This window comes from Canis lupus, chromosome 19 (genome assembly GCF_011100685.1).
Source record: "Canis lupus familiaris isolate Mischka breed German Shepherd chromosome 19, alternate assembly UU_Cfam_GSD_1.0, whole genome shotgun sequence".
Classification (NCBI taxonomy): Eukaryota; Metazoa; Chordata; class Mammalia; order Carnivora; family Canidae; genus Canis; species Canis lupus.
In genome coordinates this window covers 30,165,698-30,187,812 of record NC_049240.1, presented here as the reverse complement: position 1 = coordinate 30,187,812, position 22,115 = coordinate 30,165,698, and the positions used below count along the sequence as shown (strand labels likewise).

Genomic DNA, 22,115 nt, shown 5'->3' with positions numbered 1-22,115 from the left:
GCATTTCTGACCTTCCTTGAAAAGTCTGGTACCACGGGACCCACCTGTAACATGCTCGGTGGCAGCTCTCCAGCCTATGCATCATCATCCCTCCTGTCTACCCTCACTCAGTTATTATCAGCTCGGTAAGCCTCACCTCTTTAATCCCCAGCTGAAGCTTTACAAATCCACTGATACACTGGTATGGAGGTATGTTCCCTGACTCCACTAAACATACTCAACGAAAGCAGGAGTGGCATTCCAAAGACTTATTATATAGTATATTACACTGAGCTCACTGAAAATCAAAAGGAACTTATCTAGGTAATAAAATTCCACAGCGGCACAAATGAATGTGAATCTAAAGGGTCAGGGACCAAAAGAAAACAGGTGGCATCAGAGTACAGAGGAAATGTACATTTTGCAGAGACATCTATCAGACACATGCATGGGGGATGACAGCAGGATGGTGTATGCTACTGTTTGTAGAGGGAACCAGAGAGGAAGAAAAAATGCAAATACTATCCACATCCTCCTACAGGAGAGGAAGATGCACACCCACAGGCCAGCCGGCAGTCAGAGGAACAGAAAACGGGGCAACAACCAGCGGTCCTGGTTCCAGACCCCAGCCTGCTACTAAAACAAAGTGTGACCTGGGCAAGTCAAGTCAAGTCAGTTTCCTCGTTCATAAAATGAGGAAGGGTCCTTCCCTTTTGGCAATTCTGATATGCAGTAATTGTCCAGTGAGTAATAACTGGGTCATATAAACATTACTGTATGGATGGCAATCATCAGCCCTGGAATTGTTTGTTTATTCTTTTAAAAATTCCTTGATCTGACAACACAACCCTCTATCTTCCACCAAATCACAATGAAGACATAGCCAAGTGTCTTCTGAGGTCATGTAAGTTCTAATACTTGTATGCTGAGGACCTACAGCTACAGAGGTAGTAGATTACAAGTCTCAACAATGATAGCGCATAGTTTTTCACACACCTCTGAGTCTTTCTGAGCAGATTTTTACTTTCTTCCTTAACAACCAAAGGGTTAGGGATCCCTGGGTGGCGCAGCGGTTTGGCGCCTGCCTTTGGCCCAGGGCGCGATCCTGGAGACCCGGGATCGAATCCCACATCGGGCTCCCGGTGCATGGAGCCTGCTTCTCCCTCTGCCTGTGTCGCTGCCTCTCTCTCTCTCTCTCTGTGACTATCATGAATAAATAAATAAAATCTTAAAAAACAAACAAACAAACAAACAAACAAACAAAACCAAAGGGTTACAAATGCTATGTTAGCAATTTCCGAGCCAATGAATGCTAACAGAGATTGTACCTGGACAAAAGGTACATCATACCTAACTATAACTAGACAAGTTTCTAGTGTGACTTATAAGAAGTTGAAGTATTAAAAATTCTGAAGTCTTCAAGAGGATGTAAATACTCAAATGTCTTTTATAGAGAAGAGAATCAATTTACAGCCTTTATATTTGCTTTTATATTTGTCTTGAGTGTTCACGAAAATAATACCAGCTCAAGGAGGGTATGAGTATTTAATCTCATGGAATACAGGGACATTTCAACAAGTATGCTAACAAGAGAATGTGGAAAATGTGTAACAGAGTACTTATTCAAGCAGATGACAAACCCATGGGCAACAAAATAGCAAAAATCCACCTATGAGTGGGTTTTTTTTTTTTTTTTTTTGGTAACATCAACATGGGCTAGGCCATGTAAACAGACATTTTCCGAAGACAGCCAAATGGCCAACAAATACATAAAATGTTCAACATTACTATTAGGCAAAATGCAAATCAAAATTGCAATCACCTCATACCTCCTAGCTATTATCAAAAAGTCAAGAAGTTGGTGAAGATGTAGAGAAAAGGGAACCCCTCTGCACTGTGGGTAGGAATATAAATTGGTACAGACACTACAGAAAATAGTAAATGTTCCTCAAAAAATTGATAATAGAAACATCATATAATTCAGTAATTCCACTTCTGGGTATGTATCCAAAGGGGATGAAACCACTATCTGACCTCATGTTCACTGTAGCATTATTCACAATAGCCAAGATATAAAACAATCTAAGTGTCTGTCAACAGATGAGTGGATAAAGAAAAACAACAGAATGTTATTGGGTTATAAAAAAGAAGAAAATGCTGTCATTTGTGACACTGTGGATGGGCCCTGAGGGCATTACGCAAAGTGAAATAAGCCAGACAGAGAAAGACAAATACTGCATGACTTAGGTATACATGGAATCTCGTGCGATTACCTCACTCCCAAAAGCCAAATCCATAAAAGCAGAGTAGAATGGTGATTGCCAGGGGGTATGGGTTAGGGAAAATGGGAAGATGTTCGTCAAAGGTTATAAGCTTCCAGTTACAACATGAATAAGCTCTGGGGATCTAAAGTACAGAATGGTGATTACAGTTAACAATACTGTATTATTATGCACTTGAAATTGCTAAGAGAATAGATCTTAAATGTTCTTGCCACCACCACAACAAAAGAATGGTAAAGGTGAAGGATGTGTTAACTGTGTAATCATTTAGCAATATACAAATATATCAAATCATCACATTATACACCTCGAACTGACATTATATGTCAGTTATATCTCAAAAGCTGGGGGGAAAAATGATCTGTCCTCTAAAAAACTCACCTCGTGACATCTAGAGCCTTCTGAACTTTTGCTTGCACAGATCCAAGTAAATCTGCTCCCATTTTCTTAAGTAATTGTGTGAGAAGAACAAAAAGCCAGTCTTGTAAGTCATCCTTGTGAATTATTATAAAATCCACTAGAGTCTCCAAAAACATACTGAAAACCTAGGCACAAATGAAAATCAAACATTTCACATATGTAATTAATCATTTCCCCCAAAGTCTCTATTAAAAATGTACTGGTCATATTAGAGAAGACAAATATATTTTAAAAAATAGATAAAGGAAAAAGGATCGGAACTTACTCTCTGTTGTGAATTCCACGGCAAACCAGGCCATGCAACAAAACAAATTCCATGTTAGTCCACAGTGAATTAATACCATTTTCATGCAGTTTTTAAAAAGACCTGAAAGCCTTTAGATTGCTACTCTGATACTTTCCCCTCCCTCAATATGCCTTCAAAACTCAGTACCGAGAGAAATTAACTTTGCTGAAAGGTGTTAGTTTAATCCTGGGGGCTTCTCTTCCTTCCTTCCTTCCTTCCTCTTTAAAAAAAAAAAAAGAAAAAACTTAACAATCATAATTCCATACTACTACTGTCCATTATCTAGAATTCAGCAAGTAATGTTACATGATGAGGAAAAAAATCTTGTGCATTGTAGATTTCGATGTATGCCAATTCAGATATTGTAAAGTAATATGATATAAAAACATATTATAAAAGTCACCGTCTTTACAAAAAATTACAGCTTAGAATAAAATATACGGTCCACATAATTCTCATGCTGCTGTGCGATCATTAATGCTGTATAAGCTGAGATAAGGGTCCACAGTGGGTGATCCCTGAACTGATTTCAGAGAGATAAGTAGCACTGTGTCCCCTATTTGGCTAATGCATTGTCCTCTACTGGGACAACCCAGCCATTATACACCTACTCAGTTCTAGCACAGCAAACTATAAACCACCAGGGGTCTCCCGTGAGACAGCTCAGAAAAAACTCAATGAGCCCCCAGCTGTGGGATTCCTGCTTAGCTCAAAGGCAGCTAGCAAATATTAACTAAACTGAGACCTCCAAACTCACTGTACAAGAGCCTTCTGATGGAAACAAATTTCCTTCTTTATCCTCACATTCTGGTTCTGAATCAGCAATCTAGAGGTGACAGGTAACAGAAATTTCATCAATGCCCCATACCACCTAATGTCCCCTGTGCTCTTTTATGAATCTTATGCTTGAAATCTTTCTGCCTTTATTTATTTATTTTTTTTTTTGTGGTGGAAATAGGCTCCACACCCAGCATGGAGCCCAACACAGGGCCCAAACCCATGACCCTGTGATCAAGACCTGAGCCGAAATCAAGAGTCGGACACTCAACTGACTGAACCCACCCAGGCGCCCCAATTTTCCTCCATTTAATTCTATCTTTGATATCTGTGTGACCCTAGAAAACAACCTTTCTTGGACTCTACTTATGTTGTTAATATTAACCTTGCTGTGAGGTTCATCACAGGAATTTTAAGACATGCTTCAAGATCGGTATCAGTATACAGAACTACTGTCTCCCACGACCCCCGCCAGAAAAAAGAGAATCCCCCGCATTCATTCTCCTAGGTTCCTGGAGCACATCAAAGAACAGGGGTCATGTGTTGTTTTCGGTGTCCCTAACCCAGAGCTAAGGACTCACTCACTCACGCAGTGAGTGTTGAAATGACTGGATGGAGGATGTCTGACCACTCAGATGAGAAAGGGCAGAAAAAGCAAGGAAGGTCACAATGGACTTTCCAGCCAGGACAGGTCTCCTTTTCCCCATAAGACTTATATTTTAACTAGGAAAACTATGGTTTGAAATAGTGAAATCCTGCATGTCAAGAATGTGAGATTTGCTCATGCTGACTTAAGGTTCTACTAATTTCTGCACTTCTGTTTCTGTCCTTTATCCATTCTTTATACTTCCCCAATAAAATCATTGCCCCATTTTCTTTCTCTAAGAGCATCTAACTAGGATTTCTCCCAAATTAATGGTATTTGTTTCAAATCCAGACTCTAAGCAAGCTACTATAAAGGGTCTCTCTCTCAGCACAACTCCTAGAAAGGGCCTGGTCATAATTGGGGATGTTCTCTCCCCCACCCCCCGCAGCAAGGGATCTCATTAGGCTCAGTGCTCTCCTTGGACCCCCGAGAATGTGGAACCATCCACCAGGTTCTTGGGGACAGCAAAATTCTATGTGGAGAAATGGCTTAACCTGGATTTTCAATAAATCCATTACATAAATGTTTCTACTTTTCTATCTTGTCCTATATAGACAAATTCTACATGGGGTACAAAAAAATAATTATATATTTGATTATTTTCTTCGCTACTGTTAAGCATAAGGTACCTCACTGTAATATGATGTTTTATTCTAGCACTTAGCCCAGTTTGGCTAATAGGAGGTATCCAGAAGTATTTGAATAAGACTATATCTGATTCTTTCCATTAACTCTTCAAACAAACTTTATTTAGCTCCAAGTTTTATGGACATTTGAAATTCCCCAAAAGTTGTTTTTAAAAGATGTAATATAAACTACTGTAGAAACTGGTGTTAAATCTGTAAGGTCTAAAATGTGCTATGGGGAATTATGTCTCACTCTTAAGTAGTGTATTATACAGCTCACATGGGCATGCAGAGGGGGCATCGGCAGGCACGATTCCTAGACTTACCTTGCTGTGAGGGTCAGCAAACATTCGGGTGAAGATCTCACACAACCTTTTCAATTCTACTCGACTAGAAGGAATAAAACAGAAATAAACTTAGAATTTAATGAGTCAACACTGAGATTAGTGACAGCTTTTTAAAAAAACAATCTCCATATAACAAAGCTTTTTTCACAAATGAATCCTTTTTTTAATTCATGATAAAATTAAGTAGAAATATAAAATCATGACAGTTTGGCTCTCAACCTAAAATGAGGCAACTGAATCTCAGAGCATGATTACCGAAGTTCACCCACTGGGAGTGGCAAAGCCTCAAGCTAAATAAATTCTGCTCATCTCCTTGAAGATCTGTTTTCCACCTGCCACAGATGAAAGGCAATGGGATAAAGTGAAGGAAAAGCATGTGCTTTGGGGTCAGACAGACCTGGATTCTAATCTCAGTTTTACTACAAAGTACTTGGATGTCTTTAGATTTATATCAAACAAACGGCTGCAGGCAGTTAAAGGAGGGACACCTCCTTCCTACGAATGCTGAAACCAAGCAAACATTCATTTCCTGTTAGTGCCCTTTTGCTTTTTCTGACCCTAATCTATACTACTGAGTCCCATTTTCCCTTCAAGGCTCGAATGAGCATCATCTCCTCTTCTCCAAATCACCCCTAAGTAATCCCCCTTCATACAATTGAGATAGTTGGTTCAATGATCCTTTAACTTTATTAAGAATGTGATCTAGTTCGACCAATGTCAATCAATAGATTTCTAAAGATTATTCAACGGATACTTGGTGAACACTAAAAATCAAGAAACTAGGATCACCCAAATGGAGCAGACTCTTGAAGACTAGTCATCTCAACAAACAATCCTCAATTAAAAAAATAAAATAAAATCCTTATTTTGTTTTTGACAGCTCACTAGAGCATCAGAGGCTATCTGCATTTCAGAAGGCATATGACAAAACTCAAGACCTCTCGGGGGGAACAGGACGCAACAAGTACAGATACAGGAGGGTGGAGTCAGGCTGGACAGGCATGCTTACCGCACAGGGATTCACTAGTCAATGTTCATTTAGCTGTGCGGAGCCTGTCTGTGACCAGACACTTGTCCACTCGCAAAATTTATCTTAGAAAACTTATCCAAAGAGTACAGTAGCTGTATTTCAGCTATTTCTTTACTTAGGTATTTACCTAACTTGACCAATTTTTCACTTTTTAACATCTCTTGTAATTTTGAGATTCATCTTATAATCAAAGACATATTAGTGCTGCCAGCCATGGTTTAATAAGTAGCATTTCTTCTTGGATATAATATAATGTGTCAATGATGCCTCAGATTTGATGAAATATGGTATAAACACTATACTTTTTTGGAATATGTTAATAGATGCTCATTTTAGAAGATTTATGAAATAGAGAAACAAAGAAAAAAACAAAATAATCAACTCTAGTAATAATACTGTTACTACTTTAAAGTACTCCATTTTAGTATCTCATTACTATACATAAGCTATATGTATGCATTATTACAAAATTTTAGGCTGAGATTGCTATGAAAATTTTACCCACAATTCCAAAGCATTTATAATGAACCATACCAATCTGCAGAGTAGTTTTAATTTTTTATCTAACTTGCAAACTGTACCAAGATTTCTCAAATAACACCTACCAGATAAATGTAAACTATAAGGGAACCAAATGTTTTAGGAACTTAATAAATTATAGAGTATCTCCCAGATACTTCAAGGTCTCTGGAAAGCAAAGACCAGATCTTAGTCATCTTAGCACCCACAGCACCTGCCCCTCTGCCTGGAACTCTGTTAACTCCATGAATGACGGGGAATCCAACTAAGCTGCTGCTGAGTATCATATGGGACTCAAAACTTGGCTCACAACCTTGGCCTCTTGTCCTCACCTCAGTGTTCTTTGGCTCTTCAGTAGGTTCTGCAGGCCTAGAAGCCCTTCTTTCCTTTCTGACCAGTTGGAACTGGCACAGTGGTTGAGAACTTCTGCCACGTCCTCTGTCTGCCGCAGATAATGGGGAATGCCACCATTCCTAGAGCCATAGGAGCGCTCAGAGCAGACACTCGAGGCATCACTGTTGGCGTCGTCATCAGAATACATCCCATACGGCTCGTACCTCCTCCTCACAGGCTTCTTCTGTCAGGTTCAACGAGGGTGGGGTGATGGAGGAAGACATGCGAAGGTGAAATGACCATGAGTCACACCACACAAAATCGACCACAGAGCTAAAGGTGAAAGATCCACATGCACGCACGCACGCACATGCACACACCATACTTTCCTGTGCTTACAGATTAGGGAAATAAAAACAGAAAAGCAGACATTGAGTCAGGATAGTAAGTAACAGGCAGAGCAATCCATAGCAGAGAAGAAAGAGTATGGTCTCTAGTACGGTGTGTGGATGAAAGAGTATGGACTCTAGCGAGGTGTAAGGCAGACTTGGGTAGTAGTCCTGCCACCTACCTGGCTGAGGAACTTCAGAAAGCCTCCTTACTTTCCTGTTTCACTTTCCCCATCTTTGAAATGCTAACAGTGCTACCTCTCACATGCTGGTTACCAGGATATAATGTACACAGAAGTACACATTAACTAACCTGGCCCAGCTCCTGCCACACTGCAGGTATGTGCATCCACCGGCCCCTTCCTAATCAAAAGCAATCTATCTTGAACAGGGTCTGTGGGAAAATTTGTTTGAAAATTCATGCTTCCTTAAGAAAGTCTGAAACTGAAATGTCAGGGACAGACTAGCCCATGTAAAAGGACTCTCAAATTATCTAAACACAAACAGGCTTCCTGTAGACCCTTCACTCGTTTCTCTTACCCTGAATACGAAAGTATAAGTTAAACTTATAAATAATTCAACAGTAGCGATTAAACTGATAAAATACAATTTTCCCTAAAAGAAAAAACTTTTTAAAAACCCCACTTACAAAAAACAAAAACAAAAACAAAAAACCCGCTTACTTGGCTGAAACCATACAAATGTAATTTTTTGTCTTTTTTTTCTTTCACAAATGTAATTTTCTAATAATATATGGCTTGTCCATCCACCGAAACTTGCTCAGGACAGTTCTGCCTTATGCCTCTTGTCCCAGCAGAGTTAGAGTAGCACTCCCTTTTACTTTTACAAGTATCCTTGTTAGGATGGTAAATCGTAGGATCATTATACACACACACACACACACACACACATATATGAACTAGATTCATAAAATAAGAAAAATGTTGAATATATCCATTCATGAAATAGTAATGACACAGGAATAGACACAAACTGGGTTAATAAATAAAACACTGATAGAAGGAGCAGAACTTGACATTAAAAAAACAAAAAACAAGTGCTAAAACAGAGAGAGGGGACTGATGCCATTACTAATAACAGCTTCACTAGACTTGACTAAACCATAATACAGACCAGAATTTCTACATTATACTACATGCGTTGTTGCTTTCACTAGCTCCTACAGGAAATATACTCGCAACAGAAAAAAAATGAAGTTGTAAAACAAAAGTTAAAGCACTGGTACCTTGCTCCTGGAGTCTCCTAACAGCTGTAGGCAGGAAAATATTGAAGGATGGGGAAAAAGCATAGAGAATTATGTCAGAAGCGTATGTGGGGACTGTTCTTGCAACAAAAGTGTACAGCAAAAACATATCTTAGCAAATCAAAAATATAGGTTAGCAAGCGATTCATATCAAGCGAATAATAACGAAGAACGCTTTCACAATGGCATTTCCTAGCCCTTCCTACACCTCCTAGAAATGCCTTCAGGTACATGCTATGCTTCTTGCTACACTAAAAACTCTTCCTACACCACTGAGATAGGGCTCTAAAGTTGCTGTTAACACTCCTGTCTGTTTCTATGCTCAATTCTCTCTGCCCCTGAGGCTTCTTCCCTGGGAAGCAAACACTGTGTACCATTCCTGTGCTCTCTCTTCTGCAGCAGGTCACTCGGGGAGACCAAGCAGTTTGAACAAAGAGTAATATGGGCAGCCTGAGTGGACTGAAGGCTAGAGATCAGAGAAAAACCCAAGTCAAGGAAAGCCCAAGCTCAAGCTCTCAAGTCCGACTCTGCCTCCTAGAACTTTGTGCACAGTCCCTTGGGCAGTTCTTTAAAGAATGAGGGAACTCCCCCACCTTAACTGGAAGTCCCTTTTAACTCAGAGCTTTTTGCACATCCATCATTTCCTACCCCTCTGACCTAATAGGGTCTCTGAATAAATAAGTGACAGATTCTCAGTGCTGCAGCTTGGAAGGAAAAATAGCTTCACAGAGTTCTGTTCCAGCTCATGACTCTGAAGTCAAAGCCATGGTTAGAGCAATTATCCTGAACTCCAGCACCTGCCAGGAAAAAAAAAAAGCCCTTCTTCACAGAGGCTGATGAATAGAGCTGGCCAGGCAGCCCCCGCTTACAGGAAAAGCATCAGGAGAGTGGCAAACTGCTTGCTCACAGTTGCCTGTCAAAGAACTCTGACTGAGCAAGAATAAATGAGGGCAACACAGGAAGGGAGGAAAGTGAGAATCTCTGTTAGCCATAGACTATAACATTTTGATTAGATGAAAGACATGTCTGGGTCTGAAAGCAGGATGTTATAATACTTTTTTCCTCGGAGAGACAACAATATATCTTAAAACAGCACAAGCAAGGCCAGAGATCAGACAGTTCTAAAGAGGCTCTATTTTAAATGCTGAGCACATCAACAAGAATATGCTAGAGGCAGTGTCACTACCAGCTGAAATGCATCTTTAAAAAGCAATTTGACCACAAGCTGCTTCTACCTGGGGTGGGGTTTGCTATAACCACAAATTGAGGGACCTCTAATTATACATATATATATATATATGTGTGTGTGTGTGTGTGTGTGTGTGTGTATGTATACACACACACACATATATATACACACACACACATAAAGTATACTACATTATAGTGATGCAAAAACACATTCCAACAGTGCTTTATATCTTCAGGCTTTATCGGCATTAAAATTTGGAAAGTTTCCTTAAATAATGACTTAATGGCTCATTTTTAAAGACAAAAAACAAAGGTAAAATCGTATGGAACTACTAGTGTGGTCATGAATTCAATGTGAGATTTTCAAACCACAAACTCTGTTACCTAGTATTATGATGGTATGTTTAGGCTATGCCATCAGAACCTATAAAGCAATAGAAGCCAGAGAATGAAAAAAGGAAATGCTGAAAAAAATAAGTAAAACAAACATGAAGAAAAAAAAAAAAAAAGCCCAATGACATCAGAGAGGCCCAATGTCATCAAAACTTCCTTGATACTGAGGAGCACAGAAGAAACACTTGATGCTAGTGTTTTTTGTAAGGACAATTTTCACTTCTGTATAGGGATAAAAGTTTAAAGGGAAAGTGATAATAATATAAGTGTACCCAGTATTTACACAATTTTACAGAGTGCTAAAGATGATTTAGTACCCTGATTTGGAGGTGATTTCTGTTAGGACAGAGAAAACTGTGGATGAGTAAGTCAAAGAGCCTCTGCACACGCTGTGACTCTTACCAAAGCATCAGCAACGGCAGCTTCAAGGTCTGTACTCGTGCTCAAAACTCGCATGGCGTTCACAGAGCCAGGTATTCTTCCTGCCTGGCCAAGCCCAAACCGGTCTATTTAAAAAGAACAAAACCAAAAGATATGTCACTTTAATTCAAATGTTCTCAATTCTTTGCAAGGGCTCCTGCCTCTTCCCACCTACTGGACAGAGGCACTGGAAAGTCTTTAGCCAATTTTAATTACCCACCCCCCCCCCCCACTTCAGTTCTAACTAGACTTGTTTACCAGCAGTGGAGGTTAAGATGTTCCATATTTAATACTATCGTGCTACAAAGCATCCTAACAACTAAAACAGTTCTTTAATGATTCTTATTTTTGAAAAGTGTTGAGACATGGGGAAAAGGGGAACTTATTATAGAAGTGAGCTGGGCTGTGAGTGGAGTCTTTTAATCTATTTAGTGTTCCCTCTAGAGGCGGGGGGGGGAGGGGGGCACTGATGTTTGGTCAAACTAATTAGAAAGCTGCATGGTTTCACAAGAGTTCTAATGCAATGTGTAATAAAAAAGTTAAAATTTGCAACAAACATATTTGATGGATGTCTGCAAATCTTCTTTAGCCTCACTACTGTTTAACTGTCATGAACTGGGCTCAACTAATTTTTAGTATGTGTTCATGATTCCTGTGACACCAAAGGGTATTTAAAAATCAGTTTATTAAAATTCTTCAATGCTCATTACAAAAAAACCAGCATCTTCACTGTGAAACATTAACCATTCAGGTAACGTTAGTATACATTTTTCCTTAGTCTCTCAAAGGCTTTTCAAAGGATAGTCTATACATGTAAACAAAATTGGATATGATCCAGAGATTTTAAAGCAGATTTCAGTAGTTCAATTACTTTAAGCCTGTTACAGATCATGGATAATGAAGACTAGCTTTTTAAAAGGCCCATTACGTCAAAAGGGCAGTCTTCCTTAAGAAGAGCTGAGGTTAAAGCTGTAACAGGAGAAAGTTCATATAAATTACACTTTCTAAGTGTATCACACTATTTACTGGCAGAAGTTTCTTATTTAAAATGCTAATACATAAAAAAAAAAGAAAAAAGGAAAAAAAACCTTTGAAGAAGAATGTTAAGATAAAAATGCTTTCTTTTTTTGAACAAATAAGACCCTGTTTGGACAAAAAAAAAAAAAAAACAAAAACCCACAACCTTCTCTATTAGCCATATTCTCATAGTGAAACGTTTAGAATAAAAGGAAAGCTAAATCTGGTTTACAGGAATTGATCTTTCTTATAAAGTGATATATTTTAAGCTCTGGACATATAACAAGAGTTCGTAGAAAACAAGAACTGTAAAAGTGAGGTGTCACTTAGCTTTTTTAAAATGTCAGTTTAAAAAAAAAAATCACACCTTCCAGCGCCATCGAGGGGAAAAAATTTAAACACTGCTAACCAAAACGCTATACAGTCATGAATTTTTATAAGGAAACAAAAATTGTATGTTATACTATCCCCTTTTTTAATGCACTTGTTGGTCACACTCTATGTTGTCTTAGCTGCTATGTTTAAAAGATGATATGCCATATAAACTAAGAGACCAAAAACAATTCTATCTAGATCTTCATATATATATATACATATATATATACACACACACATATATATAATCAGTTGAAATACAAAACAAGTGTAAATTTGAGATTTATTGTGCATATGATTTTAAACATAATCTTTGTGCAAGTCTTTTTTTCCATTAAAAAAGGGTAGATAGTAAGGGATTTATGAGTAACAAAATGAAAGTAATTCAGTTATAAGCCATTTAAAAATTACCCAGCATAAACTTAAATAAAACAGAATCTAAAAAAAATTTTTAAAAAAAGTATATCTCATGCCAGCAATTCTTGCTCCAGGGATAATACTGATTTTTTTTTAAGACACAAAAATTAAAATTTTAAGAACAATGCAGTAATTCTGTGCTTCCCAGATGCATACAGCTCCGCCGTACACAGTGACTGCAGGATCACTTGATATATATCATAGATCACTTGAATTTCTAATCTGAAGGGGAAATGTTTGTCTGGATCTGAGCAAAGTTACAAGCCTTTTGTTCTCCCCAGACCAAAATCTGTTCTACACTTGCTGCTCTGCTCTGATGTTATCACAAAGCTCCATTTCCCAAGAGATGGATACGTGTGACTGTGCCCTCAGTCTGGTCCCTGACTTCAGGGGACTGGACTCATCGGAGTGTACATAACAAAAAATATAGCTCACTTCGCTTAGAGCAAGAATAGAGAAAATAACTCAATGAATTGGCAAGAGCTGTCCCCATCAACAGTCTGTGTAATGTTTTACTCAGGTGAGAGAACTGTAGTCCTTAGGGACTGTTAGCATATAAAAATGATGTCCGTTAAATCCAGCAAACTAATGCATTTCCGTATGCATATTAATTTTTACCCCAATGGCTACCTGGGGGATTTTTGGTATTTTTTGATTTTTGGTTAAAGCAGGCTGAGATGGGACATTTGGGGACCACAGGCTGCAAAGACTACCTTCCACCTGACCTGATTATCTGAATCGTGACCTTGTATTTTTGCGAAGTTTTAGGACGATATTTATCCATATGAAATTATGCACACTAGGTTTTGGAACATTTAGTAACTAAACAGTTCCTCCAAATAACGAGAACCTGACACTAATAATTAACGTCAGTAATCAACACTTTTTGGAAGCAAAGCCTCTGGAAATGAAAGACTCTGCTGGGTGAAATCCATCCCCTCTTTCCCCTCAAGGACTTTTCAGGATATCTATTTTGGGTGGCTGTTCTCCTGAGGGAGGGTATAAATGGAGGGGAAGAAGCCCTTCCCCGTGTTTTTGTTTTGTTTGCACACAAACATGAACACTGGAGAAATGGTGTTGTCAAACAGGCTATAAAGCATCTACGGCCTATTAACAGAACCATAAACATTCAACAACTTAAAAAAATAAAAGCACGCTGGGGAAAACAAATGGGAAGTGCATACATGCCAGGTGCTAGCCGACACTGATGAAAACAAATGCTAAAATGAGTGTGAAACTGGACCATATGAAGAAGCCAAGTCATGCAGTTAGCACTTGTTCACCTGACTGCCCAACAGATTCAGCAGTGGAGAGGGCACTAGTGGACCTGGAATGACGTCGAGAGGCTGCAGGTAAAAGGAACGGCAACACCCACAGGATTAACACAGAAGTACCCGAGACAGAAAACGCCACAGTCTGAAGGAAACGCAGGGACTGCTCCCAACGAGGCCATGTGTTCTCATGAAAGGAAATGATGCTGGAAATGAATGGAGAGCAAGTGCCAGTCCTCAAACTCTATGGCAGCCTGCTGGCTCTCACACGGCTAGCACACACACAGGCATGACAAAGGCACGCTTTGCGGTGTTCCTTAGGCAACCGCCTAAACTCAGACTCCAGGTTTATATTCACGCCACGAAGCCTCAATGAGCCGTTATGGGAATACACAACATGAGGACGTCAGGAGTCACAGAGCACCGTCCAGATATTGAGTGGGAACAGCAGTAGAATGGATTATTTACTCAGCTCACGAGATGCCTCATCAGTACGTGATGCATACGCAATCATGCACCAAAAACAAAAGCAGAGAAGTTCATCATGTTATTTGAACAGAAACAGAATGAAATCACGAGAAAGGGGCTCAACAAATGAAATCCTGTGTTCCCCCCAATTTTTGCTCTGCTGTTGCACAAATATCCTAATTATCAATAAACTTATAAACTACTAGAAATTTAGCTGTAACAGGTTTTTAGAGGCTTCCTTGGCGAGGCATTTGCGGTACTCTGTTATGAGAGCACAGACTCCTAATGCGGGGCGGAGGTGGGGGGGTGGGGCGTGGGCAAAATCCTGGTTTGATTACAATCACCTGGAGGACCTCAGGCCAAGTGCTACATCTCTCCGTGTCTCAGTTTACTTATCTGGAAATGGTGCTAAAAATGGTACGTACCTCTTGGGAGTGGAGAGAACTGCAAGAGGTCATACACAGAGCACGTAAAGCAGTGCCAGGCACTGAATAAATGGTGGGAGCAACAGTCATAGTGCTGCGGGTGCTGGCAGTGGCAGTGATGGTTATCAGTAAATTCCAATTTACATTTCTAATTATTAGCAAATTAAATATTACTTTATTAGCAAATATTCATAATAAGCATATTAATTCATCAATCTGAGGAATTATATGCTAAACTCTGTCCTCATAATTACTTTCAGAAATAACCATAAAATAGACTTGGTTTAAAAATGTGAATTTATAGAATGGAATGCCATGCAATATATGGCTCTTCTTTACCTCAGGGAAAAAAACCCAAAAGATAGTATGCTTATATCCATTGAAAAGAACATGGTGGTCATACCAGAGAAAATTCACAAGGTTTAACAAAGTAATACCAAGCAGTGCTACTTCTCACCCATGCTATTAGAGTGCAGTACCCTGTACACGAAAATACTTTCATTTTGGCTTCAAATACCCGAACCTCAAACTCATCAGTATAATTTTTTTTCAAGATTTTTGTTTTTTAAGTAGTCTCTACACCCAACATAGGGCCCAAACTCATGACCCCGAGATTAAGAGTTGTGTGCTCTACTGACCGAGTGAGCCAGGTGCTCCAGAACTGTATTTTTTCAAGTTCATGTTACTTTATGAAAATGCACATACCCGGGATATAAGTGGTATCAAATAGCAAACATTACCTGGTTGACAAGGACAAATTTTTACTGACTTGCAAAAGGAAAATTTCTAAGTGGCAAAAATAAATTGGCAATTTCTAAAACAGATATAAAATAATCACTTTCCTTAAATATGTTGGCAAAACACTTTTTAAGACTGGAGCATACCATTTACTGTACAACACATCAGTACCATATTCTTAAAGTTTAAACTGAAAACAGCTTTTAAGCAATACCTGATGGTTCCTTATAAAGTCGGTCCTTTGGTTCTGTTTCAACAAACTATTCTACAGTAAATCTGTCATGTAATGAGTCCTTGGTCACATTCTCAAGTGAGCATTCATCAATGGAATCCAAGGTGGACCCTCTTACGTCGAAGCCTGATTTACAGCAGAGCCCTTACTTTTACTTAGAAGTTGTCACTTTAACCACATATGTATTCATACCATGAAAATGGTCCAAAATAACTTTGTAACAAAAATGCAAACATAAAATCAATACACAATTACCAAAATGTAGTTATTTTCACACACACATACCCCCCCCATTTCAAACTGAAGCCTGGCTATTTAAATTGATCCGAAGGGGCACTTACACAAAATCTCAGTAAGTTATAGAGAGGGTGGGAAACCATTATTAAAGTGAATGAGAAGGAGGAGGAAACTTCACACTGTCTGATGGGCAGTGAGTTCGTTCCCCTAGGGACCACCTCCAGGGACTCAACTATGAATTCCTCAGTCCTAACACCAAACCCAGAAGTCATAATTGAGAAAAATTGCTGGATACTTTCTCTGTGCTTAAGCCTAGAGAGAAAGCACTTAATACATTTCAGACGAACAAATGAAAGATGCTGGATTATCAGAACTTTCAAATGAAGCAGGGGAGCAGCCAAGCTTTGAAGTCAGACTGGGTTCAAAACCTAGCTCCATCATTAAGCTGTGTGACCTTGAGAAAGTGGCTTACTCTCCCTAAATCTCTGTTCTGTCATCTGTAAAAAAGGGATGACAGTACTACCTGTCCCAAAGGGTTAATTGGAGCCATGAGGGGCTGTACCTGCTCAGAATGGTGCCAATATGCACAATCACTGCTCTTGTTCTCACTGGATAAAAGTTTTATGGACAGATTTAACTCAAGAAGGAAAAGGGGGCATGGCATAAAAATTCAGCTGAGATGTTAACTATGGCCCTGACCACAACAGAAGATGTGTGCCAATGATGGTTTGTTAGGAAGGTGAAATATCCGCATCCACATCTTCTGCCCTGGTAGGAGCAACTGTACATTTCACCACTCTGTGTTGTCACCAAGACACTTACGCAGATCCATTTTGCCCAAGAAAGTGAGAACCAGACCAGATCACTCAAGAACTCAGGGTTCAATGAAGAGCTCAAGAATTCAGCACACCTTGCCTGGTCCACTGACCACATGCTGGATTACAAAGGCTGCTTCCATGGACAATAACAAAAACGCCAGTACATACATGAAATAAAAACACGGAACTGCCTAAGAAGACCAAATAACCAATAGAAGAATTGGATCGTTCATTTATATAAAAGGTTATTTAGAAGGCCAAATAGTCAGCAAGGATGCAGAGATATACAGCCTTAACTTAAAAGGAAAAATCACCAGTTCATTCAGAAAAAAAATTATCATTGCCACCTTTGATTGTTGAGAATTGTGTTCTGATGCTTCAGATTGCTGTGGAATAGCTGATGTGTACGAGGTAAGTCACCTTGTTTGGGATCTCACACTCATCAGGCAGACTATCTCACAAAGGTGTCTTCTAACTAAGTCAAGGGACTCACCTGACATGGCTTTAACTGCATAAAGGACAGCAGGTTATAAGGAAGTATATCTGGATTTTAATTATTGATACTGATGGGATAAAAGGATGTTAGGAAGAAGTATATGACATTAGGAGCAGAGAGAGGCAAATATTAAGACTGTGTGCTTCTGATCTATCATCCACTTTCTGGAGTGACACTTTTATACTTGAGAGACCATAATTAGAGTTGAAATAACAGACTGTTGCAGTCCACAATTTCATATAACAACTTCAGGTCTAGGCCTAACATTCTGAAATGATTTCTACCTGCAATGCTGATCAAAAAGAAAATACACAGCTTTATAGCAATTAATATGGCAAAGAACCAAAACACAATTACTGGAGAATACAAAGCATTTTTTGGTGAAAGTGTGTGTTCTTTCTAGGGGTCTCTGGGGATTAATAATTTGCACTAGGTAAGAGGTATATGTTCATTTTAGACTACTGAAGCTAAAAAGAAAAGGCAAATATGATACTCTATAAGGAAACATGTTTCTCTTTTTGTCAGTTTTTCTTGAATCCTAAAAACTGTGAAAATACAAATTCTGTTTGTAAGAGATACTGAGGAGGGCAGATGAGCAGCCCTGAATGGCACCTGGCTGGTGACCTGAGATACATTACTAATACCACCATATGGTGACCAAATACTGTAAATCTCTGCCCTGGAGGGCATCAGGTCACAGCCTTTGAATAGCCTATTGAACCCAAGAAGAATGAAAATACCTGATCAGTTAAAAACATACATTGTAAAATTGTGCGTTGTGCTGTACACCTAAGCAGTCTATCAAAAAAGTACTCTGGGTTTAAGAGAAAGTGTTGAAATGACTCACTTAACAAAAGCATGGCTAAATACCTTTGTCCATGCAGCATTTTAATGTTATCACCCCTCAACTGAGCACATTTCATTTCGTAGATGTTATCATGATTTTATTTTCCATCTTTGAACTGAATCACATAGGGCCTGACCTTGGGTACAGTTAAAAACAAATTGTCAAAATTTAATGACAAAAGATAAACTTTGGATTCGCTCTACTTTTTAGGAAGCAGTGCACTTTGGCTGAGTGACCCCATATGTTTGAAGTGACCACGCAGATGGGCCTGCCTGCTGGCAAGTGGTCACAAATGGCAACGGTACAGAGTGAAGTGGTGTTTTTTTCCTCCTATATATAAAAAATTGGAAATGGCCAAACTTTAAGCATGCAGAGGGGGTACAACAGAGGGTAACTAGGGAAGAGGAAAAGAAAGAAGAGAGGATCACGAGGACAGTAGAGGAGGGAGAGCAGGTCCATTCCACCTGGCAGTGTGTGGGCCAAGCATGTGGAGCAGGGCAAGGAACTCTGCTCCGAGAGCCAGCGCCTACATGTACTCACCGAGTGGAGGAAAGCCCCGAGCGGGGCTCGTATCGCGGCTGCTCTCACAGCTGGTATTACGGCTGCATCCCTGACTCATGCTGGGTCGAGGGATACGGCTGCTCCGTGCTAGTGTGCAGCATGAGGGGTTTCAGAGAAGGTGAAGAAGTTTAATGAAGACAGAAAAACTCACAAAACGTCAGTCACATTCCGTTAACGTAATCATGACATTGTCCGCGCTGGGGGTTCATCGCGATGGCTGAGTCCCTGCTGAGGCCTCACTGGCTGGCGTGCTGACAACAGGAGAGGGTCTGCATAAAAACTCGATTATGCTCAAGGTTTCGGAAAGCTGTGGGTTTTTGTATGGAGGTGAAATAACACCTAAATGTAAGAAATGCAAAGAAAGCTTTCCAAAGAGCAAACTAGCATCAGGAAATCCAAGATCAAAAAGCCTATTAGAAAATGATCAGGTTTTTATGGCTTTAGCAAACTTCAACAAGATGATAAAAGACTAAAGCCATTTTCACATACCCTGCATTATTAGAAAGATAATTTATTTTGGATTAAAAAAACAGAATAAAGGCTCTAGTCACTGAAATCCATGAACTTACCTAATTAAAAGGAAGAGGGTTCACTTCTCTCAGCCTGGGCTTCTTTACCAAGAGAAGTCCTAAGGACTGACAGCTGTAGAACCTGCCCACTTCAAGTAAGTATCTAGATGCTTCAAACATATCTTAATTATCTAAACCAACATAGAGAGTTGGGATTGCTATCCCTTTATTTACTAGTCCCAACATTTCATTCCTGCTTTTTCTGTGGGAATCCAAACAGATCTGCCCATGGTCCCTACTCGAGTATCTTTACTTATACAGCCTTACACATGGGTCTATGGTATGTGGGCTGACAATCCCAGTATTCATGTTAAAAAGATCCTCCGCTGACCTGAGAACAGCCAATTGCCTATGATTATCCATGGGTAATTTTAATTACATTCACATTACAAAACACTGAGAAGACAGGGTCACATGAATAGCTTAAGGACTAACATAACTTGACCATAAAGCTCAGAAAAGACCTTGATGCTTTTGCTTTTTAACTTAGTTTGGAGAAACAAAGACACACTACTGGCAAAATACTCAGAAATGACTCTGCAGACTGAATGTGTGTAGCCATCTCCATAATAGCTGGTGAGACAATAAATACGTCCATCTTGAGTGGATCTACTAATTCTGGACTGGAAAGAAATGTCTTTCTTGAACATTTGGGGAAAAATAAAAATGATTCACTGATGTAAAACCAGCCATGTTTGCTCTATTGCAATGAGCAGAGCCTATTATTTTAGAGCCAAGGTGGATTTACAGCATGACCAAACTGTATCAGGAATGCCTTACAAACTAGAATCATGAAATTCCCTGGAAGTGAGAAACCAAACTAACTTCTTCCTCCTGTAGTCTCTGTTCAGTGCTGGTGTTGCATCAGACCCCACGGCTATGTAAGAGATGTCCAAATGCTTAGGTCTGCGGTGGCAAGCAAGAAAAAAACCAAGCACAGGAATGCAATCTGAGCAAATCTGTCAAAACAGGGCTTGTGTTGTAATTCCTAAATTCGCCTTCATTTTGCCAAGGGACAAGGAGGCATTGGGTTTTCCTTTGAAGTAGCAATGACTGTTTAATCCATAATTTTTGATAATAATACTAAATGGCTCCTATGAGGAGGGCAAAAGCACAGGAGCTAAATTTAAAAACCCTTAAAAAAAAAAAAACTAGGGAGCATCCACTGACACCGATATATGAGAAGCTGTCTAGAATCTATGAAGCAACAGGCTCGTCCCTAGAGGATTAATACCACATCAAATTCGTGAAAGGACTTCTCCGGTTCTGTGCTAACTCACCGGTTTCAGCCACTGTGCCTCTCCTTACCTCAGGCTCCCCTTAGGAAGTCTAGAAGCAAGAGTCCCATCATTTAAATGAGAAAGGTACTGTGAGATAAGGTACACACATGAGTACCTCTGAGTTCCTGGCTGAAAGGTGTACATGAAAATCTTATTCCACCACCTACTCTGAACAATCGGAAACAAAGACAGCCGGATAAGTGTTTCACACATGCACATGCTTAAGTTAGGCATTTTCTTCTAGTTCTTGCCTGATCACTTCTGTTACCCTGCTTCCACTCCCTTGCTTTAATAATACACATGCTACAACAATGGGAAATCTCTGCTGTCTCTCGCTGAGCCTGCTTTGTGAAGACAAGAGCATGAAAAGGGATAAGCAGACATGGTCTGAAACAACAATATGTGTAATTCTTAACAAGGTTTCCCTTCCTTAGTATTTCAGCCAGAGAAAGTTTATTTACCCCGTTTGTGCCGACTGGCTTCCTTAACACAGGCTAGCAACATATACAGAAAGAATTCTGGTTACGAGTTTGTAATCATTTGCCCACAGCTGCCCCACACCACATCAAAGGGCATCTAGGGGTCACAGCAGAAGGTCAAATGCTGGATAATTTAAAACACGAGAGGAGGAATGCCTACTTCTAATATCACTTCCAAAGACCACTCTACAAAGAGGATTTTAAATATGTATATCAATAAAAGATTTTTATAAAGACTAATTAATTAGATGGTCAAACCTGAAAAACAATATCAAATAAACCTCTTTGTGGAGTGCCAAAACCAATTGTTCTCTATGAGAGTATGTAAAGTGAAGGCATAACAGAAGAGGAAGAGGCATGAAGGCTTGCTTGCTGCTTGAACTTTATGAAAGCAGTATTCTTCGGTGGTTCTGAGGTCCTGTGCTTACAGGAAAGGCTGAGGAGCCTTGAAAAATCCATCTGACCGGCTTTCAAAAGTACACTCTACTTTTAGAGTGTTCTGGGGGCTAATCTTGACTTTTGCCTTGTAAGGAAGGGATGGGTCCTACCAGAACTCACATTGAAAGCAGAAATACAAGAGAAATAAGGAGCACTAACATGAAATGTCTCTCCGTCTGGGGATTTTCATGTTGCGGTCTTGTACGCAATAGTCTAATTTAACAGGTGACACTGATTACTATTAAGTTTTGCTTCCTTCAAAATATTTTTAATCAGAAAATCTGAAAACATTTTAAATGCACATCCACAGAATATAAGCTGCCAAAAACTTTTATAGCCTTTTCAAGAGATGAGTGGAAGAAGGAAACTAAAGGCAAACTTCTGAAATATAATTGCTACAGATATTAGCTACTTCTAGGACTTTATTATTCATCAATAACAGAATTAAACCCCAAGATGCAATAATTTACGATCTATTCTGTTTGGTTCAACAGTTTATGAAGGAATAAACTGCCAAGAAAAAAAATAGTAGTAGGATGTTTGTC

At 39.4% G+C, this 22,115-nt stretch overlaps 1 protein-coding gene across 17 annotated transcripts in view; it reads right to left on the bottom strand.

Annotated features, from left to right (window-relative positions):
• Positions 1-22,115, bottom strand: part of CLASP1 (cytoplasmic linker associated protein 1) — a 267,247-nt gene that overhangs the window by 56,940 nt on the left and 188,192 nt on the right. For 4 of the 17 annotated variants that reach the window (XM_038564900.1, XM_038564903.1, XM_038564901.1 and 1 more), the window contains 6 exons: positions 18,784-18,891; positions 10,885-10,988; positions 7,245-7,489; positions 5,343-5,406; positions 2,947-2,949; positions 2,643-2,806 (listed from right to left, as the gene is read on the bottom strand). In XM_038564900.1, the coding sequence (XP_038420828.1) occupies positions 2,643-2,806; positions 2,947-2,949; positions 5,343-5,406; positions 7,245-7,489; positions 10,885-10,988; positions 18,784-18,891 (688 nt within the window). Of the gene's footprint in view, positions 1-2,642; positions 2,807-2,946; positions 2,950-3,724; positions 3,794-5,342; positions 5,407-7,244; positions 7,490-8,880; positions 8,905-10,884; positions 10,989-18,783; positions 18,892-22,115 lie in introns of all 17 variants that reach the window. The other 13 variants (XM_038564899.1, XM_038564902.1, XM_038564914.1 and 10 more) reach the window with 8 other exon arrangements.